Source organism: Xenopus tropicalis, chromosome 4 (assembly GCF_000004195.4).
Source record: "Xenopus tropicalis strain Nigerian chromosome 4, UCB_Xtro_10.0, whole genome shotgun sequence".
NCBI classification, from domain to species: Eukaryota; Metazoa; Chordata; class Amphibia; order Anura; family Pipidae; genus Xenopus; species Xenopus tropicalis.
The window spans coordinates 74,341,035-74,359,792 of NC_030680.2; the positions used below are offsets into that span (position 1 = coordinate 74,341,035).

Here is an 18,758-nt window from a genome sequence, read left to right on the forward strand (position 1 = left end):
GCGAGCAGGGAGTTTTGCCGCGGGCGACTAATCTCCCCGTGTACCAGAGCCCTTAGGATTTCTTACTACTGAGTGCTATTCTGATATCTACTGGGAGCTGCTATCATGCTACATACCCATTGTTCTGCTGATCGGCTGGGGGGAAAAAGGCTGGGAGATGACATCACTCCAACTTTCAGCACAGCAGTAAACTGTGACTGAAGTTTATCAAAGCTCAGGTCACATGGCCATGGCACCTTGGGAAATGAAGAACATGGCTAGCCCCATGTAAAATTTCAAAATTAAACATAAAAAAATCTGTTTAAGCTTTTGAAAATGTAAGAAGCTCTATCAACAGATGCGTTTTGAAAATAACATGTTTTCCCATGACAGTATTCATTTAAATATTGCTACTCACAGTAGGTACTAAATAAAACAAAGTGCATAGTGAATCCTCCTGGAGAAAGTACAAGTGCCAGATTAAATTTTAGATGACGTAGATTTGAACTTTTAACGTATTAGAAACACACAGGACAATTTATTGGTTTAAATAACTAAGTAAATTTTGTAAAGTTTGGAAGCCTAGCCCCCACTTCACACTGTGTAAAACTAGTGTAGGGATCTCTAAATTGGGGCCCCTTGAGATAGATAACCCTAGGACAGGCCCCCAGGGGGGTACTGGTAAAGGGGACACTGGGAGTGATCTGGGATGTCATTAGTTAACAAGGAGTATCCCTGCAGTTTGGGTTACGGCCACAGAGTGGTGTGTAAAGATATAAAAGGGGATAGCTCCCATACTTAGCAGGTTTTCCAGCCTGGGACCTCCCTCTGGATAGAGGTGTGCAACAGGCCTGGGTGTTAGACAGAAAGTTCATGTGATAGGTCGCTCTAGGAGTGACATGTAGGCAATTAGCTAGAAAGGGCAGACATTGCCCCTCCAGGAGTGATAAAGGGGTTAATACCCCCCAGCAATCCATCAGCTGGAGATCAGGGCCCAAAGTGTCTTGCCAGGTGGAGTGAGCCCCTGCTAGAGGGAGATTCCTAATCCAGGGGTACGTCAGTCGTGAGTTTTACCGGGGAGAGCCGTATGAGAGGGTCTCCTGGCGAGAGTACCGGGGGGAGCTCCCAAGGGAGGGTCATCTGGTGGGAGTACCGTGGGTACCTGGTGGAGAGAGGTTCTCTAAGTGTGAAGTTAAGGAGACGGTGCCCTGATGTATGTATTCCATTCCTGGAAAGGTCTGCCCTGAATAAAGAGATTCACCTGGTTCACTATAACCTCTTGTGTCTGGCTCCTTCATATCTAAGGGATCATCTACAGCCCGGTAAGCAAACACCCCAAAGGAGGGGGAAGGTACCGTGGGTCGTGTGGAGTATCCCTGCAGGAGTCTGCATAATACCAAGTTCCCAGGGTTGAAAGTTATAGTCCCACAGCATAACCCCTGGGTGGAGGCACCAATAAAGCTGTATTGTACCTGTCCCCCATAGTAAGCGGGGGTTTAGGACTCCTGTAGCGCCAAAGTAATAGCAAGTAGCAGCACTCTCAACAAATGTGGGCTACACTAGTAACAACATATCTTCAGTTTATTTATTCTATGCACTGGTCTACACACAGACACAGTGTGCACTACTGGAGACTTCCAGCTGTTTGAATATAACTTCATCACACAGAAAGTGACACACCAGATCACTTGATTAGTTTCCCAAAAATAAATATAAAAGCTGCTACAGATTATTGTCAGTCACACAAATATTACTGACATACATAGTAAGTTAAGGGGGTATAGAGACTTTTGTAAGGTGTTATTTAGGGCAGTGACACACGGGGAGATCAGTCACGCCGCAGCGCTACTAATCTCCCCGTGTGTCACTGCCCTTATATGGCTTGGCAAGTATCAGATATTCTATAACTACCGCCCACAGAAAAGCATGGCTATGGAAGCTGCCTTTGCCTATAGATGGGTATCACATAGGAACATGTAGGACAGCAACCAGAGGTCAAACAAAAGTTTGATTTGCTTTAGAGCAAATGAACATGGGATGATATTAATGATTCTACCTGTAGAAAGTGCCCAGCCTAAGACCTGGTAATTTCCAAAAACATGTGTGCATTTTTAGTTGATAGTTGACCATCCAGGGGAGCTGCAGTGCTTCTCAATGCTGTTAATTGGATGTGATGCATGACACGAAAATCATTGGATCTTGCTCTGCCCCTCGCCAACTAACCCCCCCCCCCCCCCTTTACTTCCCATCCCCAAGAAACACACAGACACCAGTTTTGGGATGAAAATGGCTGCAAAACATCTTTTATTATCATCAACTCAAGTTTTAATTTAAAATGTACCATAAAGAACAAATAGCATATCATAAACATCTCATAAACACAGTCGAACGTAACACAAATGTTTGTATAACAAACAATTAACTCTTAAACAACCATGCATAGTAACAACCCAATAACTACGCAACTAGCACCGCCAACTGCCATTCTAGCCCGGAACCAGCTACTCCCCAACAAAATTCACTTCCCGGTACACTTCCTTACCCCTGAGGTTTCAGGCGTGCCAGCCCCAATTAACTGTGCAACTCCCTTCCTAACCTAACTATTGCTTCCCGGACTCAACCACCCCGCCACCAACACTTCAATACCAACACTTGTGTAGGGAGGGAGGATGGGCGTTTCACTGTGCTGCCTAAAATGGAATGGGAAGAGGGAAAAATCCCAGGGCTGTGGAGTCGGTAGATAAATTCTCCGACTCCGACTCCTCAGTTTCTGATACTTCCGACTCCGACTCCTCTGTTTTTAATATGCTAATGTATTTTATACATTCATACAGTCAATGAAAAGCATGCTTCATGGTCACTCAACATGTTCGTTTATGCACTGCGTGCATTGGGCTTTATTCTTATAGCAGAGAAGTCATTAATTATGACTGTTTGTGAATTGGGACATTTAAACTTGCTTTATTTTATTTTTTTATTCCCATTTAAATTTAGTAGGAGTCTGAGTCAGTTCATTTTTTGCCGACTCAGACTCCAGGTACCCAAAATTGCCTCCACAGCCCTGAAAAATCCTCACACTATTTATACCCCTACTGACGCTTCTCCCTGCAACTTCCAAAGCCACCAATCCCCACCAACTGGGAGTGGCCTCACAAACCCTACAGCTCTGTCATGCCCCTGCTTCCCTACACTTTGCTACAGGTCATCGGGTTACTAGCTGGGTAGCAGAGGTTCATAATAAAACTGCCTTTACAAAGGTATGAAGAAAAGGCTGGCAGACAGTTATTTAGATAACATATATTCAAATTACACTATATAGTAGATAAGGAGAAATGTATGACCCCTATCAGACTTTATCTTGGCTTTCTTGATTGTACCACGTGAGGCAAACCAAAGTTATAGCTTAATTTTCAAGATGCAAGAAAATATGCTGACTACCATCAACATTTAAATCAAATGAATTACCAGTTTCTCCAGTAAGTTTGTATAAGCGTATGGTCCATTCGATTTATTTGTCAGCATGATTAATTATACAGTGCACCACTTCTAACTTGACACATTCCCTATAAACAGACAGTGAGCTAATTACACACTCCTAAAATAAGAACTGGTTTCCTTAGCAACAAAATACACTATTTAATTACTAAAAAAGCAAAGATTAAACTCTTAGCTAAGGAGCACCGTTTTTTTGTGGTGTGAAGTGGTTACCGTAAATATATTTGTTATTTACTGCTTACATATGTATATCTGCTTCTTTGTATTTACTAGGAGCATTCAACACAGCATAATTATCATAGGGATATTTCAGTAATTATATAAACACTTTGTTGTAGGGTAAAAGAGGTTTAGATCTAGATTATCTTGTGACCTTGACCATTATGCATTCCCCCTTAATGTACATGATCTTCTATTAGGTCTTCAGCTACTGGGATCATATTTGGAAGGATTCTGGTCAGAGAGTCTGTGTATGAGTAAAGGATTTCTTGCAGTGTTCATAACTTCAATATATATTTATAAATTCAAGCAAAAGTTCTAAAATGAACCCATAATTGTGTCCATCCAAGTGCAATTCAAGATACTTTTGTCATGTCCATCTGTGTTTCATTCCACAAGTAACAACTGAAGGGTCTTCAGTGTGGTGAAGTGGCATGACCATGAGTGTGTCGTGGACTGAGCCATACGCATTTAACATGTGGAGCAGTGAGACTGAAAGTGTATCTCACATTGTAAACTGGATGTGTGGCTGTAGTATATGCTGTGTATGTACATATATCAATCAAAAGTCAAAAGGACTGCACCCCAATTTGACCCACATCCACCAATATAGATACAGGCTCTTTTTGTGACATCTTGGTCTGCCTATGATTTCAATGTATAGCAATTATATGTGACTCTGGTATGATTCATCCCTCCAGAGTGGGCCTGGTATTACTTTTGATGCATATTGTGACAAGGTGATTTTTGCATTTATTTTCTACATATATATTTGAAAAGGTTTTTGTATTTGCAAAGATGGATTTACATTCTAGTGTACATCTCTCTCTATCATAGGCTGTCACGCCAGAAATAAAATTCTGTGAGAAAGACTATGCCTTTGTAATAAAAATGAACATTCATACTCTCTTCTTACTGACTCAGAATCACAAGATGTGATTTTCCTCTTAATAGCTTTGTATAGCATCAATATGTGTTACTTATGCAATAATTCATTGGCTTTGCCTCACAAAATCTTTACACTGCATAATCTCTGCTGGTTAAGCATCTTGTGTCTGCAAGATTCCAACATCCCAAAATACAGTTTCAAACAAATTAGCAGTAAAGCTAAAGTCATATTTTAAATGTAGATAACAAAAATATGAGAAGGTGGCATATATCTGAAAGCATGCATAGCAGCTCTTTTTAAAAGTATTTTTTATCACATAATGTAAAAATAATGTGTGATTATGAAACGTCAGCTGTAGATACAGTCACACCACTTTCATAATGCCTTTTCCATTAACATTTTTAGCTTTTGATATATTTTAAAAAATATAGACAAAATGATAATGCGTTCCTTCCCACTACAAAAAGAATGATTGAGAAAAGCCACAATCCACAATTATAGCTGGAAAATTCAAAAAGGCTCATCTCCCAGCAATAATTATAGGAAATCACAGATTGTGGCTACTATAAGGGTTGCTAGGCCTTGAGCACCGGTGAGGGAAATGGGAATTGCAGAACTTATTTAAATAGTAAGGTTCAGGCAAGAAACATTATGCAGCAGTCAAGCAACCAGCAGCACAGTAGCGGAAAGAGCAATCAGGCCAGGGGTCACTATACCAGAAAGTCAAGCAGATCAAAAACACATCAAAGAAGTACTGAGAAATTTGAGACCAAGAAACACGAAAAGCTACTGTCATTTATCAAGGCTTTATGTGAATTGGCACCAAGAGCTTTGGCATTTCACCATAATAATGCCAAATAGATAGCACTCTTGCATTGGTGTCACTAGGCTACACAATGATCATCACAACTTTGCAGCTACTCAAAGCAATTCATTAAATAGTAAACAGTCTATGACAATATCACCAATACCTTGCCTACAAAACATTCCTATGGACAATATTCCCTGGAATAGATTGTGTTTGTAGCCTAGTCATTTTTGCAGTAATTGTGCAACATTTGGCAAACATCATAGCAGAATTTGATCATTTCCCCCATTTTTTTTCCATACCATCAAGCTGTTCCTATTAAGATAGTAACGTGTGAATTAAAGATGTACTAAATCCAATATTTTAGGATTCGATTGAACTCCGAATCCTTCGCGAAAGATCTGAGCAAATACTGAACCAAATCAAATTTGCACAAAAAGTCACTTGATTTTAAGGATTCTGATTTGGTTCTGCCAGGACCATGGATTTGGCTGAATCCAAATCCTGCTGAAAAAGGCCGAATCTTGGGCGAATCCTGGATTAGGTGCATCCCTAGTGTGAATCATGGACTCCAAAACACTGCTATATCCAATATGGCCACTGATGTTATCACGCTATATGTGACTTTGCAAGAGCTCAACCCACTTGCCTTAATCCCCTGTAAGGGTGTCAGGTGCTAATACTGGAAGATCCTCACCTTCTATTTGGGTCATATACAATGCACAATAAAAAATCCAGTAGCACACTGAAGCTTTGGTAAATTGCCAAAAAATGTTATGTATTATATGTAATTTATTTAGCTGAAAAACATACAAAATAACGTAACGTTTTGGGCCACACCGGGGCTGGTTCAGGTCGAGCTCTTCCCTGCCCACAAATTGTCAGGAGAGCTCCTGTTGGGAGCTGTCCACTTTGCATTAAAGATGGCGGCACCCTTGGCTGAAATGTCACAACATCAGAGAGCCACTTAGTGATGCGCTGTCAATGCATGACGTCATCGTGTCTGGCATGAAAATTCAAAATAAATAGATGGTGAGGACCCAGGTTTAATGCCAACTATAGGACTTGCAAGTTCCTGGATGGGTTTAAATTTGCCTGTTTTTGACAATCCTGATTGCTGCCTGTCCAATCTAAAGGTGGGCATACATGGGCCAATTCTAGCTGCCGATATCGGTCCCCCGGAAGGTTGGGATATCGGGAGAAGATCTACTCGCTTGCCAAGATTTTACAGTGTATGGGCACCTTAAGCCTGAGCTCCAACTAAAAGACTCTTAACCCATCAGATACCACACATTGGACTATTCTAGCTTGCCTGATCAATGAACTTACTGTGCCCAGATTTCGCTTACAACACCTCCACACCCCCTTAATGAAATTAGAAGACGTGGTTCTATAAAAAGAGGTGGACTGCCAGGTCGGGGGTTAAAAACAGTCCAAAATAAAGAACAAAAAGCATAGAAGCTATAAGAAGTCTGGTACTATATGAAAATAACTGAACTGAAATAAGTGTTGAACAGTCCCTTTAAGCATTTACATAATTGCAAGATCCTTAGGCTGTAACATCCCCATCCTGGAAGGATAACCTCTAGTTAAAATGCCATTAGCTTTCCCAGACATGTACAATAACATAATTTTATTTCTTACTTATGGCTCTATAATTAATGATACGGTGACTTCCTGAATCTGTACCATGAAAACATTTTCTGTACATTTTCTTCCTCCAATATGAAGGCTTTAAATACACAGATATTAATATATTTTAGGTATTGTGTTATTTTGTGAATGTTTAAGCCAGCATTTACAAATAATCAGTCTACAATAAGATTTTTTTTTTTTGTACAAACCACAAGTTTTTCTACATTTCAGTTTATATCTGCAGATCCCCAGAAGGCTTTCAGAATATATTTACAAACAGATGGAGCACCTGGCCGATATAGTCTAACTGCAACAACATTTGGTTTAGTAGGAAAATGGGGGTGTCCCTGTCAACAGGTTTCATTTAAGTTACTGTTGCAGTAGAGGAAAATAGAAGAGGATATTTTTACAATATGTAAGGGCCGTGGCACATTTTGCCATTTGATTGCCAAGGTAATATCAAGGAGAACTGTCATGGCCAAAACATTATTAATTGCAAGTCACCATGCAAAGCATTAGAAAAGCTCTGCCAGTGACAGACACTGGCAGTGACAAACATCACTGCTCATTTTTGACCTGCCAGTGTCTGTCATAGCCATAGTGTTTCCTATGCTCTTCCATAGGAACCTCTGACAGGCAGTTAAGCAGAATTTGGTTCTCCCTAAGAGAATTCAAATTGTCAAAACAATATGTAACATAGCACTATGTGATCTTGACATGATTCCAGAACACAGCCTAGCATTTATGCTTGTTGTACTCCATTTACAAGTTATGCATTTTCCATTGCAGAGGAAAATATAGTAAGACAATAACTTAGGTTGCAAAAAAATGCACATCCATCAAGTTTAACCTTTTATGTCTATATATATTTATATTATATATAAAACCTTTTTGACTGCTAATTAACTGTTAATTAATCCAAAGTAAGGCAAAAAAAAACCCTTAAAATCTCATGAATGTGCCTCACAGGGGGATAAATTCCTTCCTGACCTCTTGATTTCTTCCTGATAGCAATCGGGCTAATAGTCGGATCAACTTGTATTAGGGCCATTTTTTATAACCACCCTGATCCTTAGCTAGTTTCCTATCCATGTACAAAAAGCATAACTAAGACCAACAAACCTTAAGGTGGCCATACACAAGCCAATTTTGTACTTTAAAATGACAGATTCCAGAACGATCCGATAATATTGTTAACTTATCGTATAGTTGATGGTGTATGAACGATCGTCAGGCCACTGTTGGTGTGAATGCCAGACATTTGTCGTTAAACAATTGTTCCCTGCTCATGTCATGATTGCAGCGGAAGTCAACAAATGATATCAGATCTTATGATGTATGATGTATGATCTTTCTGTATTTTACAACGATACGATGACATCTTTTCAAATAATTGTTGTCCGTGGATGGCAAACCAATCGTCAAGCAATCGTGTACCTATTAGATCGTTCATTACAGAACGAGTGAAATCGGCTCGTGTATGGCCACCTTTAGTTTATAAATCAGTTGTTTGCAACCTCATCATTTTCCAGAACATAATTTTCAATGTGATCCCTTAACAAGTCTTCAAATAACTACAGTAATGTACTTTTGAGAGCCATTTGGCTTTCAAAAGTACATCTCTGTAGCCATCAAGTGCCTTCTAATATTTATCTCTGGTGTGATGGCATAAAAGGTGTTGGATTTCTTCTTTATCTTTGAAGCTGTACATGCCAGTCTTTACTGAATAATTCAACAGAAACAGTATTTACCAAGCTCAGATAAAAGGAAGTAACAGTAAGTGCTAAACTAAAACTGGCTTCATATTCTTTTTTAGTGTCTGAAATAACATAAAACATTATTGATATTTATGACTTCAGTGTGCAACTTAAAGACACATTAAATGAACCAATAAAAATTTAAGTTACAAAAAAAAAGATATTTCTTAATCAAAAGAATAGGCAAAAATGATGTCCAGCACAAGCCCTATTTATTCAGCTCATGTTGAAAAAGGATGCATACACACTTGTGTATGGTCCAGAACATTACTGAAATTAGGGATAAATAACATGTAGCCATGTGCTCAAGAGCATAATTATAGGTTAAAGGGAAAATATATCTTTAAAGGTGGAAGGCTTCATGTTGATCCTACTTTTGCATTCTATTTTGTTTCCCTTCAGTCTGGAAGTTAAAACGCTATCTACCTACTTAGGACAGTAACCCTGGCAATAAGGAAAATGCAAACACTAGATTTTTCTCATTATTCTGTTATGATTATCCTTCTTTTCAGTTGATCATTTTCCACTCTTAAGGTGGCAATACATGGGCTGATTTCAGCTGCCTAAATCGGTCCTTTAGACGGATTTGGCAACTTATCTGCCTGTGTATGGGCACCACCGACGGGCCTCCCCGACTGACATCTGGCCTGAAATTGGCCAGATGTCGGATTGTTAGATTCGGGACCGCATCAACGAGCCAACAGTGTCTATGCCCATAGTTTTAATCTGAGGTCTAAATAATCGAATTAGCCCGAAATTTCCACATTTCTCCATCAGCTATTTTTTTTTTTGTGAAACGGGTGCAAAATTTCACTGTGGAAAATTTACAGTCACATCAAAAAAGCCTTGCCAAAAAAATTGTGATTGTATCAAAAAAGTCATGTTTTGCATATTTTTCTGAAGTTTTGCTAATTTTTCAGTGAAACGAAACAGGACAGATTGGCTCATCACTAGTGGGGATAGGTTTGTTGGATTTCCCACCTTATTAACAAACCTCTATCTCCACTTTTGTGAATTTGTAAACAGACAGTTCTCAGATTTTGTCTTTTAGATCACATTTTACCAACATTTATATGAATTTGTTATAAAAAAAATTAACAAATTCTGTCAAATCTGTTGGTCTACCATCAAACCCAGTCATTTTACCCACATTTACCAACATTTTTATGAATTTGTCTTTAGCTCTTATTAAATCTGCTGGTCTCCCATCAGACCCAGTCCCACATTTTGTCATAATGATTCTTTGCATTTCATTTGCTAGTTATTTCACTTCAGGGCATTTCCTAAAGAGTACTTTTAGTTTACCTAGGAAACCTTTACATCAGTATTTTCAGGACATGTTGGGCTTTCTAATTCTTTAGAAAATGTTTGTGTACAGCCACATTTGTAACAACATTTAGGAGTCTTAATACCAAAAAAATAAAGAAATTGCTATTTTTGCATAATATAGATATATCACAACAAATCTTTAATTTAATGTGTTGTAAAAAAAGAACTGATTTAGAAATCTACATGTTTCATGAATGTGCCAATGCCAAATATGTATAGTTTTATGGAGATTTCTGACTTGTATGTGTCAGAAGTCAGTACACTACCAAAATTTCAAAGCACCAGTACAGAAATCAGCATTCTGTATTTCATATTTCAAGGCCAAAAAATGTTCTAACAGTAGGTTTACCCCAGGAAAACTTTTATTTTTTTAAAAGTACATATGAGGAATCCAAAAGACTGGTGTATTTGGGGACTCATGGAAAGAAGTGAATTAAGGACCCACCCCCTGCACTACTTTGCAACCACACTACATCTCTAGCTCCACTGATTACTGGTCAAGAGCAATCTGGCTCTTCCACCAACATGTTTGGTGAAAAGAGGCCCAACAGGACCAGAGCCCACTAATTTTATTTCCAGTGCCCTGTTGGGCCAGTCCAGCCTTAAATTCACAGTAACCCAATGTAGGGACCCATAGGAACTAAGCTTCCTATGGCTTTAGCCCTACACTGTGCTATCTGCTGTTACTGAGCAGATTGTAATGTTGCCACTTTAGTTATGTGTCACTATGCACTTATTGGCCCTTAGTTAGGATGACCACTTCCTGCACACTGTAATATAGTGATTTGCAGGGTGTGGGCACTTCCTCTTTGGCATTCCTATCCTTCAGAACAGGTTGCACATCGAGCCTGGGTTCTCAACTTGGCCCAGAAGTCTGTGCCCTAGAGGAAGCCAATCAATCTAGTGATTCTAAGTCGGGGATCAGGGACCCGTGAATGAGGTGTAGTCATTTGCAGGTTAGACTCTGTTATAGCACGCTTTAGGAGTGTGACTTAGTTCAGGGCTATTTAGTATGAGCAGCTATACGCTCCCACATAGGAGACTATAGAGGGTTTAGTACACCCAAGGCTCTGCTGCCTTACTGTAGGGACCGCAGTGTCAGACATAGGATTTAGGCTGTTATTAACCCCTGAACCACCGTCGCTGTAGGGATCCGGTCCAGATAAAGCAGACACTACCTTTGGGACTCCTGGCTATCCCCTATACCTATCTCCGCAGTGGTGACATACTATTTCTGCTATCTGCAACTGCATTTGACATTTATGTGCTATTCTACCTCAAAGCTGTGAGTATTAACCCTGCATATGCTGTGTACCATCAATAAACCAAGTTCTAGTTCAATGCAAAAGAACCTCTGGCGTCCATAATTACTTATATACACGTTGTGGCAGTAGAGAGTTGTAGTTCTGCAACACCTCTCAAGTGTAATTCTTCCGTTTTGCGAAGGCCCAGCCTGTGTGTTGGAGTCACATGTGCCCGTGCTCATACCTACTAGCCGGTACTGGCAATTATTAGCCAGAATAGGGTTAGATTTATGGCGCCCAACGTGGGGCCCTTATTGCACACTGCCGTGTATCTTTATTAAAGTGACTGACAAGCGCTTTTGCAGCTACGGACTCACTAAAGCAAAGCGCCTGATTTTTGAAATAATACCTGTATAAAAGGCCGTGGGTTCGGTTTGAGGTTCTTCCCGAGTGCCCCATGTGCCCAGACTACTAAAACTGTATTTTGTGATTTTCGCGCCTATCTCCTACTCCACGCTGCAAGCTGTGGGCGCCGCCATATTTGGCGCGAAGTAAACCGCCGCCATCTTGGTACAGGAGACGCGCGCTGCAGAAACCGCCGCCCATCACCCCAGTCACGTGGGGGAAGGCAGCCAATCAAGTGCGGTTCTGTAGAGAGGTGCCCGGACATGATGTCACGAGCGCCATTTTATGCCGGACTTGCTGAGAGTGCGGACGCATCTCAGATAGCTCTTGCAGCATCGCTTCCTGACTTAGCTAAGAAAGCCTTTAACAGCTTCCCAAGCTTTTACAGCGCTCAGTCCACCCCACTCAAACACAGCGGCTGCTGTTGTGGACATTTCACTGTGGCGGATACTACCTCCAGGACCCCACAGCATCTGTACCCAGATAACAAAATGGCGGACGCCGGCTGGGACGGATGGGAGGAGTTGGATATGCCCCGGGTAAAGTATCCCTTTTCATTCCGGGAGCCCGACAAAGTAAAGCTTGAGCCCAGATACACATGGGCAGGGAACTTTGGCATAAGGGTGATACGGGACAATATTCATCTAGTAACCCCTTATTGTGGGAAGTGCGGGCAAGTGCTCATAAAGGAGTTTGACAAGTTTAGCTCCATCTGCCCCCAATGCTCAAAGGAGTGCTGGAATGGCCCCTTCAATGTTGTTGTGGAGCCAGAGGACAGTGAACCAGCCTCCTCAGTGGTCTCAGCCCTGGACAGCGTGTCTCTCAAGGCCATCGCCGCCACAGACACAGAGATTAAAGGGGAAGCTACCCCTCCAGTGGATACTACTGAGCCACCTATAGCGCCACCCACAGAGCCTAACAAAGAGTCTGCTACAGCGCCTGAATGTGCGCCTATTACTGGACTGTCTCCAAGCCACCTACGCAAACCATCCTATACTATTGCGAGGAAAAAGGGCACATTTCCCATGTCAGTGTCCGAGGTTTATGGGAGCCAGCCAGGGGAAGGCCCATTCATCATGGGGTCCTCCGACTCCGATGTGGCTGAAAACAAGCCACCCGCCAGGGGGAGGGGTCGCGGCCGTGGCTCCTCCAGACCATCACCTACTCTGGGGGTATCACCTTCAGGAAGTGTGCTTGATACTCCTGCAGAACAATCTGCCCCAGAGTCAGTTCCAGGATGGGGAGATCAGGATGACCCCCCAGAGACTCAACAAATCGATACTACCGCTACAACCAGCACCAAGGTAGGCCCTTCAAGTGAGAGGCACCTTGCCATCCGACGGTTTCCAGATGTGGATGAGAGTACCTTTTGGGTCCTCCCCGGTAGAGCAAACCCAGAAGTCTTCCGCACAGTCTCCCGGGTGCAACGGATAATAAATTTCCGGGTTCGAGACCTGTACGGATACTTCATGCCGTATGCACCTGAGTGGGTGTTTGATAAAGTGGATCGACACCTGGAGGAGTGGTTGTACGGGGAGTTATGTCGCCGCGAGGATATCGGGCCGGCTGGCTTGTTCCACGCAAATCCAAAGAAAAGAGAAAAAGATCTCACCTATTTGTGCGACACCGTAAATGAGTGGTGGTACAGCCGTACCATCATGAAGCATTTTGTTAAAAGCTGTGGCAAATACAGTGAGGAGAAGCACTTCTGCATCAATGCGTTGCTCCCCAGCGGTGCTCGCATAGACAAACCGCATCCAAGGTACTATATCTCCTACGAGGACACTGTTGAGAGGTTTGGGACCCTAGTCTGAATACCCACAGTGGCTCTAGGATGCCTGGATAATCTTCATTATTGGGAACCTCTTCCCTTAAAGATTTTGCTTGGACTCACTCACAAGAGTTAGAGACTTGCACCATATCTCCTCTGTTGCCCAAAAGTTGTTGGGCTGTATAATTTTCATTTTTCTCTCCTAAGAGACTAATTTGAGCTTTGTAAATAGTTGGCTCTAAAAAAAGACTGCTGAGCCCCCACCACAACATAACTTCTATTTTGACTTGCCTATTAAGGTGGGACTTACTACCTCTTCTCATATCCTACAAAGTGCATAGAATTGGCACTCTATGAACACTGGGCTAGGGTGGGATGAGATGCATTGACTGAAGAATGGTTTTTGGTGGGGCCAGTTGATTAAAGTTTGCACTGCTAAGATGTGCCTTATATGATTTTTCCTTTTCAGAAAAACCCAACCGGGGTAGTGTAACGAACTATGTAAAACCTCACCACAATCTAAGCAAGTGCCTGGGTGGGCCTGATGGCAGCAGGACTCTCCCAAGTTGTAAGTGTGTGCCTGGGAAACCCTGAGCAGGGACAGGAGTTATCCCATGGTTCTCTAAGTACAGGCCTGAGTGTTCTCTGGTAGACACTCATGTGGGTTGTATATATGTTCCAGTAACGTAACAGTAACAGTTCACTATTGTGCCTTAACTATGCCTTTTCTTGCAGTATCCATTATGTCGTGATAGATCTCAGGAGAGACTATCTGAAGCGGTTGTATGGAACTGTTTTATTTTGCAATATTTTCAAACTAATGTTTTGATATATGTGTTTGCATTCTCTCTCCATTGCCGGGTCGGAATGGGTTTTCCCGGGGGAGAATGTAGGGACCCATAGGAACTAAGCTTCCTATGGCTTTAGCCCTACACTGTGCTATCTGCTGTTACTGAGCAGATTGTAATGTTGCCACTTTAGTTATGTGTCACTATGCACTTATTGGCCCTTAGTTAGGATGACCACTTCCTGCACACTGTAATATAGTGATTTGCAGGGTGTGGGCACTTCCTCTTTGGCATTCCTATCCTTCAGAACAGGTTGCACATCGAGCCTGGGTTCTCAACTTGGCCCAGAAGTCTGTGCCCTAGAGGAAGCCAATCCATCTAGTGATTCTAAGTCGGGGATCAGGGACCCCGTGAATGAGGTGTAGTCATTTGCAGGTTAGACTCTGTTATAGCACGCTTTAGGAGTGTGACTTAGTTCAGGGCTATTTAGTATGAGCAGCTATACGCTCCCACATAGGAGACTATAGAGGGTTTAGTACACCCAAGGCTCTGCTGCCTTACTGTAGGGACCGCAGTGTCAGACATAGGATTTAGGCTGTTATTAACCCCTGAACCACCGTCGCTGTAGGGATCCGGTCCAGATAAAGCAGACACTACCTTTGGGACTCCTGGCTATCCCCTATACCTATCTCCGCAGTGGTGACATACTATTTCTGCTATCTGCAACTGCATTTGACATTTATGTGCTATTCTACCTCAAAGCTGTGAGTATTAACCCTGCATATGCTGTGTACCATCAATAAACCAAGTTCTAGTTCAATGCAAAAGAACCTCTGGCGTCCATAATTACTTATATACACGTTGTGGCAGTAGAGAGTTGTAGTTCTGCAACACCTCTCAAGTGTAATTCTTCCGTTTTGCGAAGGCCCAGCCTGTGTGTTGGAGTCACATGTGCCCGTGCTCATACCTACTAGCCGGTACTGGCAATTATTAGCCAGAATAGGGTTACACCAATATCCCAGTTTGTGCACCGCTGCTTGCTGATCACCAAGATGGTTGCTGGGAACAGAAGTGACACAGCTTCATGTGAAAGACTCGTCCCTGATAGTACCAACATATTTTGCAGAACTTTACAGATATTTTACATCATTAACATCAGTCCCTACTCGCAATATAAGGCAGGGGCAATTCTATGCACTGAGTTACCCTGAGGTGGCTCCTGTGATGCCACCTCCCTCTCGCACCACCTGGAGGGGGCCCTGGAGGTCATCTGCACTCTCTGCACTAGAAGAGCTAATATTCTGCTTTAATAACTGGAAATTCGAATCTTAACGTTACCAGGAGCAGCTCCCATCCCTGGTAACTTGTGGGCGCTGCTGTCTCGGGCAAGTTTCTCAATTCACCTCATAGCAGCAGGGCCCCTGATCTACATACCGTGGTCATTTTCTGCACTGTAATAATACTGCCTGTATATTTTGGAGGAATCCCATGCAAATGCAGGGAGAACATATTTACTTCTTGAAAATAGCACCCTTTCTGGTTCTAAACTAGAAACCCACACTGCAAGCAACGTCACCCAATGTAAACCATTGCCCTGCCAAGAGGTTATATCAGAAACTCAGTTTATTAGTTTGGTTGTACAGTGTTGGATGGATTAAATAGCAAATCCGATGAAAGGTCGCAAGAAGAACAAATTAAAGAAAAATACATGACATGGAAAGGGTGAGAAAGATAATACAAAGAAGATAAATAAATGATAGGGGTACAGTAGGGAGAGAAATGTCCATATAGCAGAGAACCATTAAGAAGAGACACCCCAGACCCTGTAACTTTCACATCAGATAACAGAATGCCAAAAGCAAGGCCATCTTGTTGTAAAAATATATCTTCCATTAGTCACCCCCAGACAGAGCTTTCTGGGGAGGTAAAAAAAAGTTGTCATTCAGCCACAACACTGATACTAGTTGTTATAACAAGATGTACCAGGAATTAGAGGCTAGAATAAAGAGGAGCCTGAACACAAAACATATACACATTTGCTTGTAGCAGTAAATGAACTGCAAGGAGCAGAAGTGCCAGCAAATAATCTTTGGAACATAACATGCCAGCCAGCAACGCATGATAAAAAGAAAGAAACCTATTGGGACAGCATACAGCTGAACACTGAGCAAGGCAAGAAAGCCCAATCTGCAGTCCTCCTGCACTAATTACACTCTGACTCTCTAGGTAGTGCGTTCAGGAACAGCTGGATGGCCGTGTGATGGACATTCATACATGGTAAGGCTACAGACAGGGAATTAATAACTCACCGATCTTTGCCAGACTTGCCACCAGTATCCACACAGCCACCAGATAAGGAGCTTGCACTGTATGCCATTCCCATCGTACCACTTGGAAACCTTCTGGGGCAGCATCCTCTCGGTATTCAGTGGGGGTCCCTGACACCAGAGGGGCTGGTAGAAAAGACAACAGGAGCACACACAGCATCATCTTCCAGCGCTTCTCTCTTCAGGACAGGTTATCGGAGAAGGAGGTGGCAATATGACATAAAGCCCTGTGTAAGCCAATGAGAAGGCAGAGCAAGCCAGGTAGCCAGCATCACATGGGTTTCCTGTCAGCAGGCTGAGATTCTGGGGCTGCACCAATATCCTTAGGAAATAAGGTGCATGTTCCGCTTATGGCCACGAACCGCCAGCAATGCCAGTTATGAATGGACAGCACCTCTTTAACAGTTGAAAAAACCTTTATTTTTTTATATTTACCATGGCTGAGATCGTGAACACATAGCGACGTTTCAGCCTTTTCCCTGCCTTTTATCAAGGGGATACGTTCTCTGGACATCCTTTAAAAGCACGGTAACAGCGCCATCTATTGGTCATGGTTAGGTATACAACACAATTGTTATATGCAAATGCAGTGAAACAAGGAGCACATTCTCATGGGCGTTTTTTTACGCATTTGAGTCGCATGTTTGAGAGCACATTCGCTAATTGATTTTTGTTATATTCTGCTTGGTTGTGCTCATGAGCAGTGTTGGACTGGGATGCCAGGGGCCCACCAGAGAACCTTAGAACATGGGCCCACTCTCCAAACTATTTTTCATCCACTTTTTACTCAGTCTCTATATTTTTCTAGTTTTTACATATACTATAATCTATTATTCTATATATTTAGTTGTTTTATTCCCATAGAAAAATAAGTAATGACCATAAATTAGGCCAAATGTCTAGAAGCAGGAGGGCCCACCGGGAATATTCCTGGTATCCCTGTGGGCCAGTCCGACACCGCTCATGAGTTAAGTTTTACTCCATTTGCATTGTATCGCATTTTTTTAAAACAACATTCTGCTTTTGTTTGCTCTTGATGCACGTTCATAAATCGGTAGAATAAATGGTTGCATTTGGAGCTGACAAAAATTCACTTAGCTGTGTTTTAAAAAACACTTATTTATGCAATATATATATATATATAATTTTTTTTAAACACATTAAAAAATGCCTGTATATAAGAGACCCTAGGTGTATGTATGTATAACTTTATTAATAAAGCGCTACAAGGATACGCAGCACTGTACAATCTTACAATATACAAATTTACACACAGGGAGGACAAGTGTTATAATAAATAAAATAAATATGTATAAATACACAGGGAGTAAGTGCCATGTGGTAGACACAGCAGGAAGGAGGTCCCTGCCCCATAGAGCTTACAGTCTAGGTGGCAAGTCTAGATGGCTCTTCACAGTTTCAGGTACTAGAGGTGGGACTCTCATTTGGATTGGCATCATTTCCTGATTTTGGTTAGTTTAATTTAGATCTACTAACCTTAAGGGCCGTGACACAAGGGGAGATTAGTTGCGCGGCAACAAATCTCCATTGTCGCAGGCAACTAAACTCCCTGCAATGCCATCCCACCGGCGATTTATATTCTAGCCGGTGGGATGGCATTGCAGGGAGATTAGTCACCTGCGACAACGGAGATTTGTTGCAGCGCAATTAGTCTCCCCGTGTATCCCTCCCCTAAAGCCCAGTTTGCAGGGACTGAGGAAGTAAACCCCCAGGAACACCTAATACGTTGGTTAATACTGGTTGCACATTTGGTCTAAAAATATGCCCTTGATATTAGTTATGTGTTTATTATAATATTTATAGTGAATGTCACCCAGGAAGTGGCTGAATTAGAGAATAAATGCAGGAGGGGTGAATGTCACTATATGGCATACATTTTTAATAGAGATCAGTTTTCTGCTTTGGAGAAATTAATGCATAATGAGTCTTTGGTGATAAAACTAGTGGATAAGGGGGAACGTTCATGAAAACATGAGTTTGAATCCCGAATGGGATAAATTGGATCCGAAAATTTCTGAAGATTTGTTTACGAAAAAATCATATTAGTCATGAAAATATCACATTGGCGATCCGAAAATCATGAACTTTTCG

The 18,758-nt window shown here is 41.9% G+C and overlaps 1 protein-coding gene across 1 annotated transcript in view; it reads right to left on the reverse strand.

Annotated features, from left to right (window-relative positions):
* Nucleotides 1-16,991, reverse strand: part of slc9a5 (solute carrier family 9 member A5) — a 78,384-nt gene extending 61,393 nt beyond the window's left edge. Inside the window, exon 1 of the mRNA XM_002931691.5 lies at nt 16,629-16,991. Coding sequence (XP_002931737.2) covers nt 16,629-16,809 — 181 coding nt within the window. The 5' untranslated portion in view covers nt 16,810-16,991. The remainder of the gene's footprint in view (nt 1-16,628) is intronic.
* Between the last annotated feature and the right edge of the window lie 1,767 nt (nt 16,992-18,758).